Source organism: Dipteris shenzhenensis, chromosome 15 (genome assembly GCF_047967505.1).
Source record: "Dipteris shenzhenensis isolate YYH24624 ecotype China chromosome 15, Dip_SZ_1.0, whole genome shotgun sequence".
In the NCBI taxonomy this organism is placed as follows: Eukaryota; Viridiplantae; Streptophyta; class Polypodiopsida; order Gleicheniales; family Dipteridaceae; genus Dipteris; species Dipteris shenzhenensis.
In genome coordinates this window covers 1,708,498-1,727,954 of record NC_141610.1, presented here as the reverse complement: position 1 = coordinate 1,727,954, position 19,457 = coordinate 1,708,498, and the positions used below count along the sequence as shown (strand labels likewise).

The 19,457-nt window shown below is 46.9% G+C and overlaps 1 protein-coding gene across 3 annotated transcripts in view; it reads left to right on the top strand.

Annotated features, from left to right (window-relative positions):
- Positions 1 to 19,457, top strand: part of LOC147893198 (phosphoribosylaminoimidazole carboxylase, chloroplastic-like) — a 141,645-nt gene that overhangs the window by 83,134 nt on the left and 39,054 nt on the right. For 2 of the 3 annotated variants that reach the window (XR_015542229.1, XM_087385948.1), the window contains exon 10: positions 10,179 to 10,266. Coding sequence is in view for 2 of the 3 variants with exons in the window: in XM_087385948.1 (XP_087242074.1) it covers positions 10,179 to 10,266 (88 nt within the window). In the remaining variant the exon portion in view is untranslated. The remainder of the gene's footprint in view (positions 1 to 10,178; positions 10,267 to 19,457) is intronic. The other variant, XM_087385949.1, reaches the window with a different exon arrangement.

Genomic DNA, 19,457 nt, shown 5'->3' with positions numbered 1-19,457 from the left:
CCCACAAGAAAGCAAGAATAGAGCAAACACTCCTCTAGAGTTAGTGCATGTTGAAACCCGTCGGTCGGGCTCTGACCCTTAACAAGGAGGGGATGTCCCCAAGTATGATCTGTAAGTCAACCCTCTCTCTGAGCTGTCGGGTTACAAGCTCCGGGTCACGGTCATGTCGAGGTCTCGCCTTCTGGGGGTCTATGTGATCTGGCTGAAAGAACTCCGTGATAGAGCTTTGAGAGGTATCAGTGGAGGGAGAAGTCTGCTCTTGTCTCCGTGCTCGGAGTATCCTATCGCGGTGTCTGAGCACCTTATGAATGAAACCAACCAAACATCGTTGGTCTGGGTAGGAGAGGAAACGGGCCAACATCCCATAACTATCTCTGAAGATGCAGTAGAAACGCCCTCGGATCTCATAGTAAACAGGATACTTGAAGATGAAATGCTCCTCTGTCTCAATCTCCTGCATGTCACACAGTATGCATATGCGCCTCTCCCTGGGTAACCGCTTTGCTCTGCCGCTCTCGATACGAAGTCTATGTGAAGAGACCCGGAACTGCCCAAGGGAGATCCTCAGTGAGTGGGGTAGGTGAATCTGCGTGTATCCTGGTGGATCAATGAAATCCTCCACTGTGATATGTAAGAATATCCGGATCAACGTGCCCGCGAGAGAGCAGCCTACCCCACCCTGTGCGTGCATCATTGTCTTGAGCTTGTCGATGTAGAGGCCAAACAAGGTAGGTGATAATGGGCACCCTTGTTTGACCCCGATAGTGCTCATGATCTCGTCTGTCCATCCAGGTCCTGTTCGGACTCTGCTTGAAACTCGCTCATAAAGTGCCATGACAGCCCAAATGATCTCTTGGTCATAACCTAGATCCTGACGCGTCGTATGAGGTTGGCTCTCGGAATGGTGTCAAATGCCTTGCGAAAATCCACAAAGCAACACTAAATCCTCTGCTTTTGTGCCCTTGCCTCCTCGATGATACATATGAGTGCGAGAATGTGGTCCATGGTCCCATGATCCCGCTTGAAACCGGCCTGTCCCGTCGCTCTGAGTCCTCGACACTTCGCAAATGTGTTGACCTCAAGATCAAGTATTGATGCATAAATCTTGGACATGACATGTCCAATCATAATGGTCCTGTAGTTCCCCGGGTTCATGGGATCCCTTGCCTTGTGGATGGGTGAGATAGTGTTGATGGTCCAGGTGTGTGGAACCCCAAGCAAACGGCTTCATTAAATAGCTCTAAGATCGGGGCTAGGAGGTTAATCCCATATGCAATGAACTCAGTGCATAGTCGCTCATGATCCTTTGCTCGACCATTATGAAGTTCCATTACGGCATCCTTTACCCCTCCCCTAGTGAAGAGGGTGCAGGATGTGGGGCCTGCCATATGTGATAGGTTAGGGGCCGGCTGATTTGGGATATCATTGAGCATGCGTGCATAATCAGACCAACCTGAGTGTCAGTGAGTGGCAGGGGGGAACGTCCCTCTAGAAATCTCCGCCAGAAGTCCTTAGAGTTGTTACTGAACAGAATGTTCAGTAGCTCCTCCTTGTTCCGACGCACGAAGTCAAGTTTCTTCTTGTGTACTAGGCGATGGTACTTGCGTAGCGTCTCTGGTTCACTTAGAAGGCTATTTTTTTGTTTCGAATCTGAGCTGACGGTGCAAAGCCTTCGACTCATCATCGTACTAGCTATTACAGGGTACGGTTCTAGGAGGTGGTGGGCGGGTGGAGCGGGTGGTGTGGGGGAAGGCGTGAAGAGCAGCCTCGTGTAGTGAGCGAGTGACTAGGGCAGCACGGTCCTCTAATAAGGGTATAAAGTCAATGAATGCGAGAAGTATGTACAGACGGCCAGAGTAAGTAGGTGTGTGATCGCGATCAAAGCGTATATTATGGTAGGTAGTGTAAGAACTTAATGTGGTAGAAAGTGCTGTGCAGCGGGGATAGAAATGCTAAAGAAAAGATAGGTATGATCAGCCCGTGGAGGGAGAGGTGCTACGGTAAAGTCAGTGATGCGAGATGTGAAGGCAGGGGATCCCATGATGTAGTCCACAACACTGAAGCCTCCCCCATGTGGAAAGCAAGTGAAGCGGGCCATCTGCCAAGACCATTATAGATAATGAGATCATGCATCCTGCCGAGGTCTAATAGGGCCTACCCATAGGATGTGAGCGGTCCTCGTCTATTAGCCAAAACTCGTAGCATACCTGCCTCCTCGAGGTCAATGTCTGGCAGTATAATGGAATCATCCCTGAAGTCGAGGAGTGGTGTCTGACAAGCGCTTGTTCTCACGTTGAAGTCCCCAACCAGGAGGACTTTCCTGCAGCTAGAGAAGTCAACAAAGGACTGATAAAGAGTAGCAATTGGGGATGTCTCATCCTCCCCTCGAGGTCTCGGGGGGGGAAGTATCAAACTGCAATAAACAAATCTCGGCTATCCATGTGTCGAATCCGGATCTAGAGAAACCTGGATTGTGGATCTCTCTGCTCCAGTGAGGCAGCTCCCAAAAGTGTGGATGTGTAAAGGATTGCGACTCCTCATGATCCTCGAATCCCTCTTGTATCCGTCATCTCATCTTTGTAGGCAGACTCCCATGTATACCCCCGCTGACTACTGGTAGTGGGTGCTCTGGACTCTAATGTGTCTCTGTGTAAAAGACTATGCCGTGACTTGTATAGGATTCCGAGAAGCTCCTTGGTTTTGACCATAAGATACCATTATAGTTCCAGATGGTACAGGATAGGGTCTCGGATGTTTGGGTCTCATAGACCCCGCCTCCCTATTCCGAAGGAGAGGTGGGTGCGAGACGGGGACCTGTAAGGAGTCGTCCATCTCGTACTATTGCCCACTTCCCCTCTTTGCGGGCTTGATTTCGTTGCTGCAATAGAAAACGCCTCTCCTCAACCTGTAGTGGAGTGAGGTCCTCGTCCATGGAGATTGGTGGCTGGTCTCGTAAGGCTGACCTACGATGTAAAGACGAAAGTCGTGCCTAGGCGTCATGGAACCGTATGATAAGGGGCTGCTCTCGGTTGGGGTCCCTCCCAACCCGCCATGCTCTCTCAATCCTGTGCTTAGTCTTCCCTAGGGTAGTGGTCACGAAGGCCTGCACATCTGCCATGAGGTAGCCTCAGTGCGGGGAATCCCAGTTACGCTGATGTTGAGAGCCTTGCTGGCTATCTGTTGCTGCTCCAAGAGGGTAGTCCAAAGGGTTACCCTTGTAGGTTCCCGTTTGGCTACGTCGACCCATCTAGACCTCTCGTCGATGGCAGATTGCATGGTCGCAATCTGTGCCTCCACAACTGGGGTGCTCCCTGGGACTGTACGTACCGCAGTGACCTCCTGTCGGAGCTGTGAGATCTTCTGTCTGAGCCCGTGAATAAGATAAGCCTGGACTCGGATAGCTTGAGACTGCTCTTGTATGAGTCGTGCCTGCTCCTGGGTGAAGCATGTCTGCTCCTGTGCGAAGCGTGACAGCTACCTCTTGTGCTTTCGGATGCTCTGGACCTCCATCAGCAAGTACTCCCAAGCCTCTGATGGGTCAGCTCATCCGTGCTCTAACGGATACTGAAAGGACTGTGGCTTGAAAGTGTAAGGAAGAGACTGGAGGTTGGGTGATTGGTTAAGATGGGTGCGGTATGGGGATGATGAGGCGATCCCGGTAGGGTGAGGGAGCGTGGGCTGACTGAGTGGGGCTGACTGAGTGGCAGAGGGGAGAGAAAGGTCGAGTAGTGCGGAACAGTGTATGACCCCTCCAAAGTAGGTGTCATAATCGGAGAGAGAACTCTAGCGGGAGAAGAAGGGAGAGATGGAAGAGATGGTGTCAGTGACAACCCCTCTATCATAGGGGAGGGTGGGGGAATCGATGTCATGGGTAGGGGTATATCAGAGCCAGTAGTTGTAACTGTAGAGGATGTGGGCGAAGTGGAGCTGGAACTGGAACTAGAGCTGATGCTGAAGCTGAGGCTGGCGTTGAGGCTGAGTATGAGGATGTAGCTGAGACCGAAGCTGAGATTGAAGCTGTGGCTGAAGCTGAGGCAGAAGTGGGTCCCGCCTTTGCTTTGTTGTCCACTCCGAGTCCACTGCGGTTGTAGCATGTGTTCACATCTTCGAGTTTCAGCTGTGTCTGTTTTTTGGCTTTGTTGTCATCTTTCTTGGTGGCTTTATTCGTATCCTTGCCACCTTTTCCCATTTCGTTTGATTGATTTGTGTTCGGTGCAGGTCTTAGTCCAGGAGCGGGAGTGGGAGCGGGAGCATGAGCTCCCTCCCCATGATGGGAGGTACCCCCAGGGGGCTGAAAAGAGGCGGGGAGCGGGAGAGCTCAATGGATGACTGCCCCTTGTATCTCTTTCCTATTCTTCTTGATGTTCTTGATTTTCTTGACTTTTTGTAGGTCAGGGACAAATGTCGAGGTGCTGTGGGGGGGCCTATTGGCCAAGAGAGGCAGCCAATCAGCTGCTGTTGCTGTCACCACAGGAGAGAGCAGCCAATAGGCTGCTGTGTGAGTGAGTCGGGGCTGTAGAGGGGCTGTAGAGTGTGTCGGGTGACTGCAAAGTGGTTAAGGTAAGCTAGGCTAGGGTAGGTGGGCTAGGGGGGGCTGTAGGTAGGCGCGACAGTGTAGGGGGCTGTAGATAGGCTGAGAGCAGGCGGGGGGGCTAGGAGAGGGGTCGTCACAAGGGGGAGTGGCTGAGGGGGTAGCGGCAGTAGTAGAGGGGTGGCGAGGGGGTGGGTGAGGGGTGGTGGGGGGTGTAGGGTCAGATAGAAGAGAGAGTGCAGATAGCAAAGGGTCGCAGAAGAACACCCGTCACATCAAACTTGGATAATGAAAAAAAAATGAGTACAAGGTACAAGTACCTAGACCTAGGACTAAGTGTCCTAGGTGTCACATAGGACTAAGTGTCCTATGTGGCCTAAAAGACACTAACACTATAAGTGTCTTTATTTATGCCTACAAGGCACATACCATGGCCTATAGGGCATCACTAGAACCACCATAGGATGGCCTACAAACCCCCCTCCATAAGATGGGCTGAAGTACTCTGGAAACGTCTTAGAATACCTGGTATTTTCTAGTCATGGTGGCACATGTTCATCCAAAAGGATATAGCCACCTATGAATGTACAAGGGATGTTAGATCATGTAACAAAGGGAACTAAGTGTAAAGCCTGTCGAAAGACTTCGAACTTTATCTGCTATGTTGTCCTCTGTGGGAAGATAGGACAACTCTATGTCTCCTGTTGACAACCGCTCCCGAGCATAATGATAGTGAACTTCAATATGCTTGGTACGCACATGAAACATTGGGTTACGCGCAATGGCTGTCAGTGTAGACAAAAGTGGAGGATGTCTGGCGAATACCAAGATTTGTAAGTAACTGTCGAAGCCAAACACACTCTACTGTAGCGGTGAAAGCTGCCCTGTACTCAGCGTCACAGCTAGACGTGGCAACTGTTGGTTGCTTCTTGCTGAGCCAAGAGATACATGAATTTCCAAGCAAAAAACAATTGCCAGTATGTGACACTCTGGTGTCGGAACATCTTGCCCAGTCACTATCCGTAAGCATGCATGGTAAGTGAACCCTGATCACCAGAAGAGGGCTAAATCTTGAGTGCCTCTGAGATATCTGAAGACTCTCTTCACTGCCTGCCAATGCTGTGAACTGGGCATGTGCATGAATCTGCTGAGCTGAGATACTGCATACTGCAAGTGGGGTCTGGTGTGACATAAATAAATAAGGCATCCAACAGCCTGCTGATAAAGAGTGATATGGCATGGTGGGCTCCCATCATGAGCTGAGAATTTGAAGCTAGGGTCCACTGGAGTAGAGATTGGCTTGCAATCCTCAAACTGAAAACGATCAAGGAGTTGTCCAATATACTTGGACTGAGACATCATGATACCCCCCTCAACATGAGCAAACTGAATGCCCAAATAATAGTGAAGCTGTCCCATGTCTGACATTTCAAAAACCTGCTGCAAATCAGCCTTGAAAGCTGCAATTTGCTGAGTATCTGGGCCCGTGATGAGCATATCATCCACATATAAAATCAGCACTAAAAAATCAGATCCACTCCCACGGACATAAAGAGTGGATTCTATGGGACTATTCTGAAAACCAAGGGATAGTAAGTGTGCATGAATTTTGGCATACCATGCCCTGGGTGCCTGCTTCAAACGATAAAGGGCTTTTCTAAGCCGGCATACCTTATTTTCAGAATTAACAACCTCAAAGCCAGGAGGTTGTGTGACATATACTTCTTCCTGCAGATCCCCATGAAGAAAAGCAGTCTTGATGTCAAGTTGGTGCACTTGCCAATGATGATGGGCTGCAATGGCAATGACACATCTAATGGTAGTAATCCTGGATGTGGGAGCAAATGTCTCCTCAAAGTCAATGCCTTGTTGTTGGGCATACCCTTTTGCAACAAGACGGGCTTTGTGTCGATCTATGCTGCCATCAGATTTCCTTTTTAATTTGTAGACCCACCGCGTTCCAATGGCATGCTTGCCGGGAGGGAGATCTACTAATTTCCATGTGTCATTTTTGGCAATAGATTGTAACTCAGCTCTCATTGCATCCATCCACTCTTTGCTGTCAAAAGCATCTTTATGGCACAGAGGCTCTTCATTGCAAGCTGTAGCAAGGAGTGCAAACTCAAGAAAGTGACCATGCTGTCTATTCCCTGATCTTGTCCGGGCAGCAAAAGGCTGATCTTGTTTGCTGTCCCTCAATGTATCAAGAAGCCATCTGGGAACTTGCCTTTGCTGTCTATCGACAGCTCTTTCTTCAATGACTGCATCATGAATAGTGGGATCATTATGTGCCGGAAGAGAAACCTGCAAATCAGCATGAGGTTGTGGCTGATTATTGCTTAGTGGAGGGCCTGCAGGAGGCTCATGTTGCTGGTCAAAATCCTCTTCTGATGATGGCAGAGGTAACCAAGATTCAAAGGCATCAAACATGTCAACATCTGGCTTTGCTTTGCAGTCCACAAGAGGAGAAGCTGAATGTTCAGCAAAGATTACATCTCTACTGACAATAATCTTCTTAGTAATTGGTTGATATAACCGATACCCTTTGCTGTCCTGGCTGTAACCAATAAATATTCATTTGATTGCCTTGTCATCAAGCTTATGTCTCAGCTGAGATGGTACATGAACATATGCAAGAGACCCAAAAACTCTCATGTGTGAAAGTGAAGGCTTCCTGCCTTTCCATGCCTCATAAGGTGTAATAGTCTTCAATGCCCGTGTAGGTGATCTATTCAGCACATAGTTGGCACACATTACTGCATCAAGCCAAAATATATTGGGCAAAGACTTGGCCTTAAGCATGCATATGGCCATGGACCTGTAGAAGGACCAGCAGTAGAGGCAACCACTGTAGCATTGGCTGGCCTCAGATCAGCCCCAGAAACAATATTCCACAAATGCCTCAAATCCAACTTATCATCTTCACGAAGAACTCCAAATAAATCTTGATTGTTCCCAGCCATAGCAAATGTGATACCCTGAAAAAGACGTGAAAACCCAAAAGCCTCAAGGCTATCACTGCAAAAAGCTGGCTGTCCAAAAAATGACAGCAAATATTTGCAAATTTCTGACCCAAATCAAAAGGGCAAATGCAGATCTGACCCAAATGTGACTGTGGCAGGCAATGTTCACTGCAAAGACAGCAAATCTGGCAAAAGTCCCAAATTTATTGAGGGCAAATTGGCCAAAAAGAGGGCAAATGTAGAAAAGCCCCAAATTTTGCTGAAATTTTTGCAAATGTGACCCAATGTATGCAAATCTGACTCAAAGTCCTGCAAAAGTGACTCAATGTCCTGCAATCTGACCCAATGTCCTGCAAAAGTGACTCAATGTTCTCCAGTCTGACCCAATGTATTGCAATCAATCGAGAAATTGCAGACCAAATCCCAAAAAAAAAAAAGCCTCAAGGCTTGCAACTGCAAAATTAGGACTGCTGTCCACAAATTGTCTGCAAAAGTGCACGTGTCCCAAAGTATAGACCTCAAAATGTAGGCTTTCCAAACTGTTGAAAATTTTGATAAACCTTCAGACAGTAAAAGTAAGTTAAGGACAACAAAGATCCTCAAAAAACTCAAATTTTGAGAGAGTCCACACAAGCTGTACGGACAGCTGTTCTGTACTGAACATGTACGATGCAGTTGTACAAACGTACGGAGCAGGTCCAATGTACAATCGTATGAATCAGGTACATAGAGCAGTACGATACCTTGTACGGACAAGTACATAGTGCAGATATAGATTTGTATGGATGTACAGCGACGCAGGTACGGATTTGTAGGTACAGATATGGTACGGGACAGTTACGGTGAACAGCGTACGACTGTACGGAAAAGTACAGAGTCATCGTACGTCTGCTGTACGGCGATGCAGATACGTACGGAAGTATGGTGTAGGTACGTTGCCACGTGACTGTATGGCGGCTCAAGTCTGTACGGAAGCAAACTGTGAGTACAATCGTCCGTACAGTCGTACGGACTATACGAATGAAGGAGCGCTGGTATGTAATCCGAGGAGCAGGAGACGAGTCAACCTTGCTCTGATACCACTGTAGGATCGGATAAAAGAGAGTGCAGGTAGCAAAGGGTCGCAGAAGAACACTAACACTATAAGTGTCTTTATTTATGCCTACAAGGCACATACCATGGCCTATAGGGCATCACTAGAGCCACCAGAGGATGGCCTACAGGGGGGCTGTAGGTAGGCTGAGAGCAGGCGGGGGGCCTAGGAGGGAAGGGGGGGTGGCTGGAGAGCAGACGGGGGTGGCTGAGGGGTAGAGGGAGTAGCTGAGGGGTCGCGAGGGGGTGGCTGATGGATGGCGGGGGCTGAGGGGTGGCTGGAGTGGAGGAGGTGGAGCAGAAGGGGAGGAGGCGGAGCAGAAGGGGAGGAGGCGGAGCAGTAGAGGGAGTTGCAGCAGGCGGGAGGGAGCTGCAGCAGGTGGGAGAAGAAAGAAGAAGAGGGGTGGGGTGGGGGGGGAGAGCGGTGCAAAGAATGGAGGCTGGAAAGCAGGCAGTGGGAAGGCTGGAGGCAGGCCTACGGGGAATGGATGAACGAGGCGGAGGGAGCAGCTGGAAGTGGAGGGAGCTGTTTGGGGGGGGGGGGCGCTAGTGGGAGCAACAACAGGGAGAGCTTCTAATTAATTTGAATGCTATACATGATGTGCCTGTCTTAGAAAGGTATCTGTGGTCTGAGTTTTGGACTGTTTACCATTGAAGAGGTAGTAAAATGTACTTCTCAGATGCAGAATTGCAGGGATCAGGGAAGGCCAGAGAAGCGCCCAATATGAGAAGAGAAAGAGAGGTGGATCTTTCCACTTGTAAGATGTATTGGGGATCTTTTCTCTTGTAAGATGTTTTGGGAATAGAAAGTGCAGGAATATGGGATTCTTATGACCAATTTTCAGATGAGAAGACAGCTGAGAAGGGATACTTCGAGCCATTACACATTTAATGACTGGTCACTATCCCAAGTAAATTGGAGAGCCATATGCAACCGTTACACATTTATTGATGTGGTCACTATCCCAAGTAAATTGGAGAGCCACTGGATCTGACATAAGAGCCGTTTCCTGTTTTCAAGTTTTCATTGAGCCACTAATGTTGACCACCTCAAATTCTGTTTTTTCTCAGAGGAAGCACAAACTGTTTTATGTGGGAGCTCCAAATCTTTACCCACAGTCGCACTGCAAGAGGCAAAAAGGAGGTGAGTGGGTGAGCTGGAAGGATTCTCAGCAGGAGCTAAAATAAATATATATAGCTTCATTTATTCAGGCTGCATATATTTCAGGCTTACAAGCTTGGAAAGACAAGTAAGGGCATTGGCAAGTGGCATCACGCTAATATAGTGGCACTTTATTAAGGATGTTCCCCTTTGAGTAGGTACTGAGAGACTACATTCCCCATCTTCACTTGAGCTGATAGTCTCAAAATTATTAAATTTTCATTTTTAATGTACAATCTCTGATTTATACCTGATTTTTTAATATCATCATTATGAAAGTTATAGAGAGAGCTCCTGATCCAGGTGGAAAACAGAAGATGTATAATATTTGGTAATGAATGTTGGTTGGAATGTGTGTTTTGAGGGGGGCCATTGATTTGCTCTCTGTTGCACACTCATTTCAGACGTGGTTTGCAATTTGAATCTGTAGGGGGAGGTAGGCTTTTCTATTGCACAAAAGAAGATGCGAAAAGCTGTTGCGGTTCCAGGTGCTAGTGTTCATTGGTACGGGAAGGCAGGTTTGATGATCAATCACATTTATCACATTGTTGTTCAGTTATTTGCCCTAATCTTTTGGCAACTTTTAACTCATGATGCAATTAATGAGAGGAATGAGTTTTGGCTGATTGTCCATTCGAAGCAGAGTTGTTTTCATGGATAACCATTTTGAAGATGTGAAAGAGTGGGTTGATCAAGACGGGTTCTGGATGTTGACCCATACCTTACTTCACATGTAACCTGGAAAGGGATCCGGATGGCAACCCGGACTGTGAAACCTGGATGAAGTTCCGGTAGGAAACCTAGACTAGGATCCAGTAGTGCAGGTGTTCGAGTCAGAGCCTTGATTCAAGGGTTGACTTAACAGGCTGGAAGCCAAGAGTTTATCTCTCTGTGCTTACCGGATTGATTCTAGGAGTCATGTTCATGCTGGGCATGATAAGGTTAGTTCAATGGATAAGCTTGGCTGGATGGATGAGAGGGGAGCCAGTCAGATAGAGCAATTCAAGGAAGAGCTGTAGTTGCTACTGATGGATGAAGTAGCTGCCAGGCAGCTGCTGTAATGATGGACTTAGCTGTGTAATGTCGTTGCAAGTCCACTTTCAGAACCACACATGGCAGGAGCTGTGAGATTAGAAGTCGCATTGCATGCAGCCATCGTAAACTCGATTCAAAGGTGACCTTGTGAGAGCACAGACTGGATTCCAAATTCTCTGAGGAGGCCCGCAGGATCTTTACCAACTCTTCATGCTTGCAGCCTGGGTGCTGCTGAATGTTCCAGCAAAGTCGGAGTGGAGTGAAGCTTCGTTTAATTAAGGAGTCATCTTGGTGCATCCTGCTGAAAGAGAATCCAGAATTTGTTTGTGTGTGCGCTTCTGTGCTCAATTGTCTGTTTGCGGTACTGGTCCACTGTAGCATAGGAGAGAAGTCTTTCAAGATCAAGGCCGCTGGGAGTTCTTCAGTTGCGCATATGGGGGCAGGTCAAATCACAAATCTGAGACATAATCTATCACGCACAATAATCTTGTCTTTGGAAAGGTTAACGGACCATGTGGTGTTACTACAAAAGGCTTGCAATGCATGCGAATGATTCTGTAGACTCTTGTGAAAGGTGGCTGTCAAAACCACATAGAATAAAAATGAGCTTCTCTGCTAGTGAGAAATCCACACCATGATATATATTTTCTATGCTGCAAGATGATCAAAATAAATCCCAATGCGGGTGTGAGACTGTGTTTGCATGTGTAAGAATCTAGAAAGGTGCAAGGACGTGATTGAAATGCCTTTCAAAAAGCAACATTCAACAAAACACTTATTGCGTTTGATTCCATGGCTTTTTATGACAATTCGAAGCATAATTGTGTGATCTAAGGTGGACCAAAAGCTATGTGCTCTTTAGTCCTTAAAGCATGCGGAGTTGTGTATCTCCCTGAAAGGATTTCCATGGGTTTTCCAAACCATATGATTGTAGTGGTGCAACACAGTATTTCCCATCTCCTACCAAGGTTGCAATCTTGGATGGAGGAGCTGGTGTAAGCATAGTCACTAAGCAGTGCTGGATCAAGTGGGGACGACCTAAAATGGATAGCACAAACCTTGTAGTCAAATTGGCTGATGGAGCAACAGCCCAACTGGGAGGAGTTCTGAGAGACATCAAGATTAAGACCTTCGGTCTGACCTACCAAGTGTGGTTTGTAGTAATGGACTTTCACAACTAACGGGATGGCTATTACGTCATATTGGGTAGACCTTTCATGCGAGATGAAGGATTGGTCCATGATTGGAGCTCAAATAGAATATATTGATGTAAGTTGAGCAAGTCATGAGGGTGGATCTCCAAACTTGGAAGGCTCACCCTATGTCAGGGAATCTATTCGTAGCTGAATTTGACACCACTAATAGGTCAACATCGGTAAATGTATTCAATGCTTATAAAACGGAAAACCATGCTAGACACAGTGGAAGTTACACAAGAACCTTCCAATGGGAATAATTACTCACATTTCCAGGAAGGAACAACTGCAAGCTCAAGGATCTTATTAGGGCATTGTGCATCCCTAAGCGTCATCAACACGGCATCGCACCTTCTCGTGCTTCTATCACAGTCAACTGCACCTCTCTAGAGCCACAAAAGTAAAAGGAGAGATTGAATCTACAACACTAGCCAGGAAGCTTTAACTGGCAGTAGCTACACAACAACATGCTGCTAAAAAGGCAATAGTAATACAAGAACCTACTGCAAGGTCTACAAAGAGCAAGGCCTTGATAATTCAAGGCCTTGATGGGTTTTCCCACACGGAAATGCAAAACCACTCTTTTAGTACGACATTCAATCCAAGTCCATAGGAGTTGACCCACAAGAACCTACTCCTAAAAATGGAGTAGATCCATAAGAACCAACGACAATGGAATATACTAGAAACCTTGACGAAATGTTGCTACCATGGAAAGAAAATATTTACCAACAAAGGGTACACAACCGTAATAATTTGACCAAGCTCTACGGTCGATCAATGACACATCAACCCTTGGTATCCCAAGGCACTCCTTCACATACAGAACAACAAGTGATCTTACACCAACAACGCTACAGGATGAGTTTGATTGCTGAATCTAATGACATTGAAATGGGGTTGGATTAGTTTCTTGTGATCCTCAAAGATTTCATTTACTAACCACACCTTTCATTAGCTAATTCCAAGTCTCCCTTCTCTTTTTATTTCTTCCTATTCTTTTTCTTTATGCTTAACACTAGTATCCACGTAACATTTGAGTCTCCCAATGTAATATCAATTTTAATTTAAAAGACTTTCCTAGAACCCAAAATGCGAAACACCTCTTCATCCATAGTCCTCATTTTTAGGAGTTTGTATAGTGTATTGATTTGATGACTCAGACAAATAAAGCTTCAGATGGTGCCACAATCTTATTGAGCCAAATACTTACAAGCAAAGCCCTCCATGGATTTTGAAAGAACTTTAATGTAGAGAAGCAAGACAAAATGTCATGCAAAGCTTTGAACTTACAAACATGGCAAGTGAAAGACATAGACTGATGAGAATCCAATATAAGTTCCACTCAAATCAAATATGGAGCTTAAGGAGGAGCATGAGAATGCACTTTACTTACTCTGCTAACACTAGCAACACTAGGATCGTACATCAACCCCTACTAACACCTTTCTTTTACTAACTTGCACTTTGGATTTTTCTTTTTCTTCCTCTTTCTTTGAAAGGTCACAAGTCCTCAGCTCCAATCCATCCACCCAATGTCTAGCCATTGTAAACACTTATGACATACTGTGCCAATTACAGCATAATCCACAGCAAAGGATCCAGTGAATATCTATGAAGTGCTGCGAACGAGGAAATCTCACTGCACAAAAGGAATGATCTTCAGCAACAACCTTCCAACAACTATCACCTTTGCACGACCCAAGGGATTGGATCGTGAACAAGAAGGGGGGCATGTTAACTACATTAGTTGGTGGCAATGTCATTTGATGGATAGTGGCAAATCCGTAAGATGGTTGTAAAGAATAAGGAAAGAGTGTGGTATAAAGGGAATAGGGTTGGCCCTCCCTTCAAAAGGTGGCATGTATAAAGGGCCAAATGGTTGACTTTGGTCTTCACTAGTTGGTTGACACATTGGAATACAAGCTCTCCTCCTCCCTCATAGTGCCTTTCATGAATGCCATGTTCTCTTCTCCTCTTCCCTTCTTCTCCTTCTCTTCCTTCTCCACTTCCCTCTCCCTTCCCTCTTCTTCTCCTTATGGATTCACGATCGAAGTATGAGTGGTTAAGGCTAAGTGGGCGGGATTGTAAAGTTATGTACCTGTGTTCCAGAAGCTGGGGCTCGTCCTTAAGTAGTCCACTGTGCTAGTGTCCCCTCCGTGTGGAAAGATGTTAAGCCCTTCAGATAATGGCCATCTTTGAAGACCATTATATGCGATCAAATCGTGTATAGTCCCCATCTCCAGTGAGTGTCTCTTCCATGTCTTGTCTCATGTGGTGCATCCTCCGAGTATCTCACCATCCCAAGCTCCGCTTGGTTCATCTCTGGCACACTGAGGGAGTGTGACTTAAATTTTAACAATTCCATCTATCTGGTCCCTGTACGTGCATTGAAGTCACCTAGGTGGAGGACCTCTCCCTGCCTGTAGAACTCCATGATATCATCATATATCGTCTCATATGGGCTATGACCCTCTGTAGGGACCTCATGAGCATATGAGGATGTGTTTGGGGAAAGTCACAATTACGTTGAAACGCGTTTCAGAGCCCAGCCAGGCCTGAAATGCTGTTTCAAAGAAGCCTGTATTTTGAAACGCGTTTTAGGACCCTGAAACGGCTGGCTGAAACGTTTCAGCCAGCGTGAAACGCATTTCAGGGCAGAGAAACAACTCGTTTCAGACAACAAAGCGTCTAGGGTCTCCAAATGTCGCGAAAATCCGCCGCCAGCCCGATTTGGTCGTTTTGATTTCAATTTTTGCCTTCTATGCAATGTTTCACTCCTTCCACTCCTTCAGCCTCATACTCTCTCCATCCTCAAGGTTTTCCAGCCCTCCTTGAGCCCCATTCACTCCTTTGCACTCCTTTCTCTCCTACAGGCTGCTTCAGCCCTCCGTCATCATCTACTCCCCTTCAGCCCTCCTTCAAAGCTCAAACTCCACTCCTTCAGCCCTCTTTCAGGATTCAGCCTTCTTTCAACCCTCCTTCAGCCCCCTTTTCAGCCTTCTGTTCCCTCTTCTTTCAGCCCGCACTTTTAAGTTTCAGCCCTCTCTTTCAACCCTCGGCTCTCTTTTCAGTTTCAACCCCCCTTCCAAGCTTCCATGGCTCACTGCTAAGTTAACTTCTAAGTTCTAATTTGTAACTTGTTCTAAGTTCTAACTTCTAAGTGACATTGGGGTAAGTATTATGCACTATATTTTAAGTTACATGTACGCTATAGGCTGTAGCATTCTAAATGTGTGCGTTCTGATCTGAAAACCCCCTTTTCTTAACCCCCCCTTGCTGACATGGTGTTTTGCCGTTTCAACCCTCCTAGAAATCTCGAAACGTTTCTGTTTTCGTTTTCGTTCCCCGTTTTTCCGTTTTTGTTTCCCTTAACTATGGGGGAAGTAGCATACTGCAATGAAAAACGATCATGTATCAGGTGGTTGAAATTGCACCCACATGTGCCGTGAGTGCTCCTCCTTGCACATCACAGAGATGAACGGTCTCACATTTGATCTGAAAAGAACTGCTACACCTCCAAAGCCTCGTACCCCTCTATCTCTCATTGTCTCTTGCCTATGAGTGGGCTCCCAAGTGTACCCTGTGACTTGGGGTAGATTCTCTCTCTGGACTCTCATGTGTCTCAGTGTAGAATACAATCTCTTTGTTGGTGTAAGTCTTCGGCAAACCTCTTGGATTAGACCAAAGGGGCCATTGCAGTTCCACACTGCCATCCTCAGTCTTTTCTTTCCCACTGTCCCATGGCCTTGACACCGTCATTTTGTGTCCGCATCTCTCTCCCCTCTCATTGCCCTCTGACTTTGCCATCTCTGTAAACAGCTCACTCGCCTTCTTCTCTAGCTGCCATTACACGTACTATCCCCTCTCCTCGATGCTCATGCTGTTGCAAGAGCATGAGGTCATTATCTGGATATGTCTTGGTTCCATCTAGCAATTCCACTTGTCTGTTCCCTGTACGTGCATTGAAGTCGCCTAGAAGGATATCTCCCTGCTTGGGCTATGACCCTATGTCATGGCCTCATGCACATGCATGCTGTAATGAAAAGCAATCGTGTGTGAGGAAGCTGAAATCACACCCACATGTGCGGTGCATGCTCCTCCTTCCACATCGTAGAGATGAGTGGTCTCAAGTATTTTCTGAAAAGAACTGCCACACCTCCAAAACCCTGTACCCCACTATCTTTCCTCATCTCTTGTCTGTGAGCTCCCGAGTGTATCCTGTGACTATGGGTAGTCATCTCTGTGTCGGTATAAGCTCATATCAGCTAGCTCCTCCTCCTCGACTCTACTGTGCCTTAGAGTTGACTCAAACGCATCTGCTAGCCTGCTGGATGACTCTAGTGCCAGCCGCGGTAATCTCTAGTGGGGTAGAGCCCAAACTCTGTGGAGGAATGCCATTGTTTGAAGAATGGCATTAACTTGGAGAGGTGTCATGGCAAACTTTACCTGTACAATTTAATGAGTGACTGAGGGCTTGCTCCAAACCATCCTCAATCCCATAATCACCTGTAGCCGCTCAAATCTCTTCCACTCTGTCACCAAAAGATCACTCCCCCAAAAAGGTGCTGCTTGCATAGAAGTTGTCCTCACTAGGGTGTTAAAAAGCTAGCCCTTTGTCGTTTGGTCCTGAAAATGAGGCTGGAAGCACTCTCTCTCTAGTTGGGCCAAAGCACTCGCCCTCATGTGAGTAGCGCTCTGGCTGCATAAGTTATCGTGAAGATTGGCCTTGTGAAGACTGCCCCTAGGTATGTGTAGGATTGCACTATTTCCACTGGCTTACCTCGGTAAGTGAAGCTATGTCGATGAAGGACTGCACGTGACGTGTTGAAGGTCGTAACCTTGGTTTTCCCAAGGTTGGCTGTCAGGTCTCTCTCTCTGCAGAGCACCTCTACGGCCTCGAGATGTCTCTGCAATCCCTTTGCGGAAGATGATATGAGGACTATGCCATCCGCATATAGTGGTATCTGTATCATCAGGTCAGCCAATAGTGATCCCTGGCCTCCTAGGCGTTCTATAATGGATTTGATCTCATCAATGTAGAGCCCGAAGAGAGTCAGTGGAAAGGGCAGCCTTGCTTCACGCCGATCGTGCTCTCCATCCAATCCGATAGGCCTCCTTTAGCACGAACTATCCCTTTGACGGACTCATATAGACTCATCACCCCCCAAATCATAATCTCTGGAATTTGCATCTCTTGTAGCCTTCAAATCAAGCGGGATTGTGTCTAGAGAGAGAGAGAGAGAGAGAGAGAGAGAGAGAGAGAGAGAGAGAGAGAGAGAGAGAGAGATTGCTATCTTTGAAAGGCCTTGTGGGCCTATGAGACAACGTATAAATAAAGGATAACTCGTACAAGCTACTATGGATAATCACTAGGGACCTTGCTGAGTGATATTTTAAAAAAAGCTCGAAAAACTCAACACTAAAAAATTAGTACTCTAAATACATAGCCAGGTGCTATGGTGGCTTTCCTGTGGGCTATGAAGTTGTCTCATATTTGTTGTGTTCGGTCTCTTGATGTGGTGGGAGGCGTGGTGTCTCCGCGATCTCTATATCTGGGGGGCCATGTCAAGAGTGACGCCTTTGCTTGGACGATCCCCTTTGAGTAGGCTGTGATGGGCTGAACCTCCATCATTTGTGCTATTGTGCACAGTCTCTGTATCCCTAGGTCCAGTGCTCCACGCCTTCTCTTCCCTCGTTGACGCATGCTGTCCTCATATCGGCTATCTCCTCCTATACTCCACTATGTCTTGGGGCTGACTTGAAAGCATAGAAATTTGTGACATGTCACTTTGCAGGGTCAACCTCTGTCTGCTGTGGCAATGTCACCTCCATTTGTTTGATTTGCCACATTAAAATCTCTATGTGTTGCCGCATCTCCATCAGGTAGAGGCCAACGCAGACCTTGGCCCAAAATCGTGCCCTCTTGAACGAGAGAAAGAAAGAAAGAAAGTCTATTAATGTCCACTGGAGACCAAAAGGTCTATGGGACAGCAAGAAACCCTCTAGTACATCTGCTTTAGGGAGGGCACATGGCAGCTCCCAAGGAGTGCAAAAAGCCACCCACATTATTTAGAGTACCTACATGATAGTCTGAGAGAGTAAACAGCCATACGTCAGTTTAAGACTGAGAGTCTTTTGGTTCTAATTTGAACTCTCTGATTAGTGCTACGCCTTCATGGTAAACTGCCCATTTTCCATCCTTTATGGCAGCCCTGACTTTAGCTAATTCAGTTGCCTTAATCTTAAGTTGAGCTTGTGTAAGCTCCTCTGCTATCCATACTTTGGTACCCTTCAACTTGTAAGATTGTTGAAGAAGCTTGATCCGCATATCTTTTGACTTCAGTGTAAGGATTGCATGATCTTTATATTGCAAAATAGAAGCTGGCGTGGAGTCCTCATCATCCTGCTCATCATCATACACCCATTCAATGTTGGGCAAGCCTGCTTTGATCTTTGTTAATATTTCACTATATGTGTCCTCCTCTTTGTACCAATCTTCTGGGAGTCCCCCTATTCTAATCTTCAGCGTATTATCACATCTAGCTTCGTGTTCTTTAATCTCTGCTTGAATATCAGACTTACATGCTTTGGTGTCCACTTCCACAATCACTTCCTTCTTAGCAGTTAGTATGAATAAGATCTTTGACTGTAGAGACTAGCGGCAGGGTAGGGGGGGAATCCTTACAAGATTTTACAGCCTCATCAATTACTGCCTGCTTACCAGGCCCTGCCCGAATGTGAAGTTGAGCCTTTACTTTTGCCAGTTCCAATCGTAGCTCTCTCACTGCCTGCTGCAGATAAAAAATCTGATCCTGTTGCCCAAGGATGGGTCGTTTTGAGCCTTCTTGTTGGTAATTCCGTGCATATGGAGAGGGTGTCATGGCTGCAACTGTAGAGTACCGAGTCCTTGTTGAGGGAGTTGAGGGGGACTTAGAGGAGAGGGTAGGCTAGTCCATAGTTGGCTGTCTGTTGAGCCTCTAGCTTAACCTAACCCTCGTGTTGGGTTGGGGGTTTAGCCCAACTCGGGGTTAGGGTTACTTAGATGCTTCTAACAAGTACGGAGGGAGAGGTATGAATGGAGAGGTCCTGGCTGCTGCTGACGGATTGTACGGTCCTGGCTGCCTGCTGACGGGCAGTACGAATGATGGAGGTACGAAGGAGGTACGGAGAGAGAGAGAGAGAGAGAGAGAGAGAGAGAGAGAGAGGCTCAGCGGGAGGGAGAGATAATGAGCCCGAGCGGGATGGAGAGGCTAGCGGGAGGGAGAGAGAGAATAGTACCTCCTAATCTCATAGTAGGCTGGGCAAGTGCATGCTCCCTTGTCTCCACCCCTGCGAGTGTGCGTAGCCCACATATTTGTTGCCCTCTAGGTGTGCCTATGGATCTCCCCTCCGATCCTCAGTTGATGGGACGAGACCCGCATTTGTTGTCCAAAGGCAATCATCAATACCGGTGTCCTGTTGAGGGAGTTGAGGGG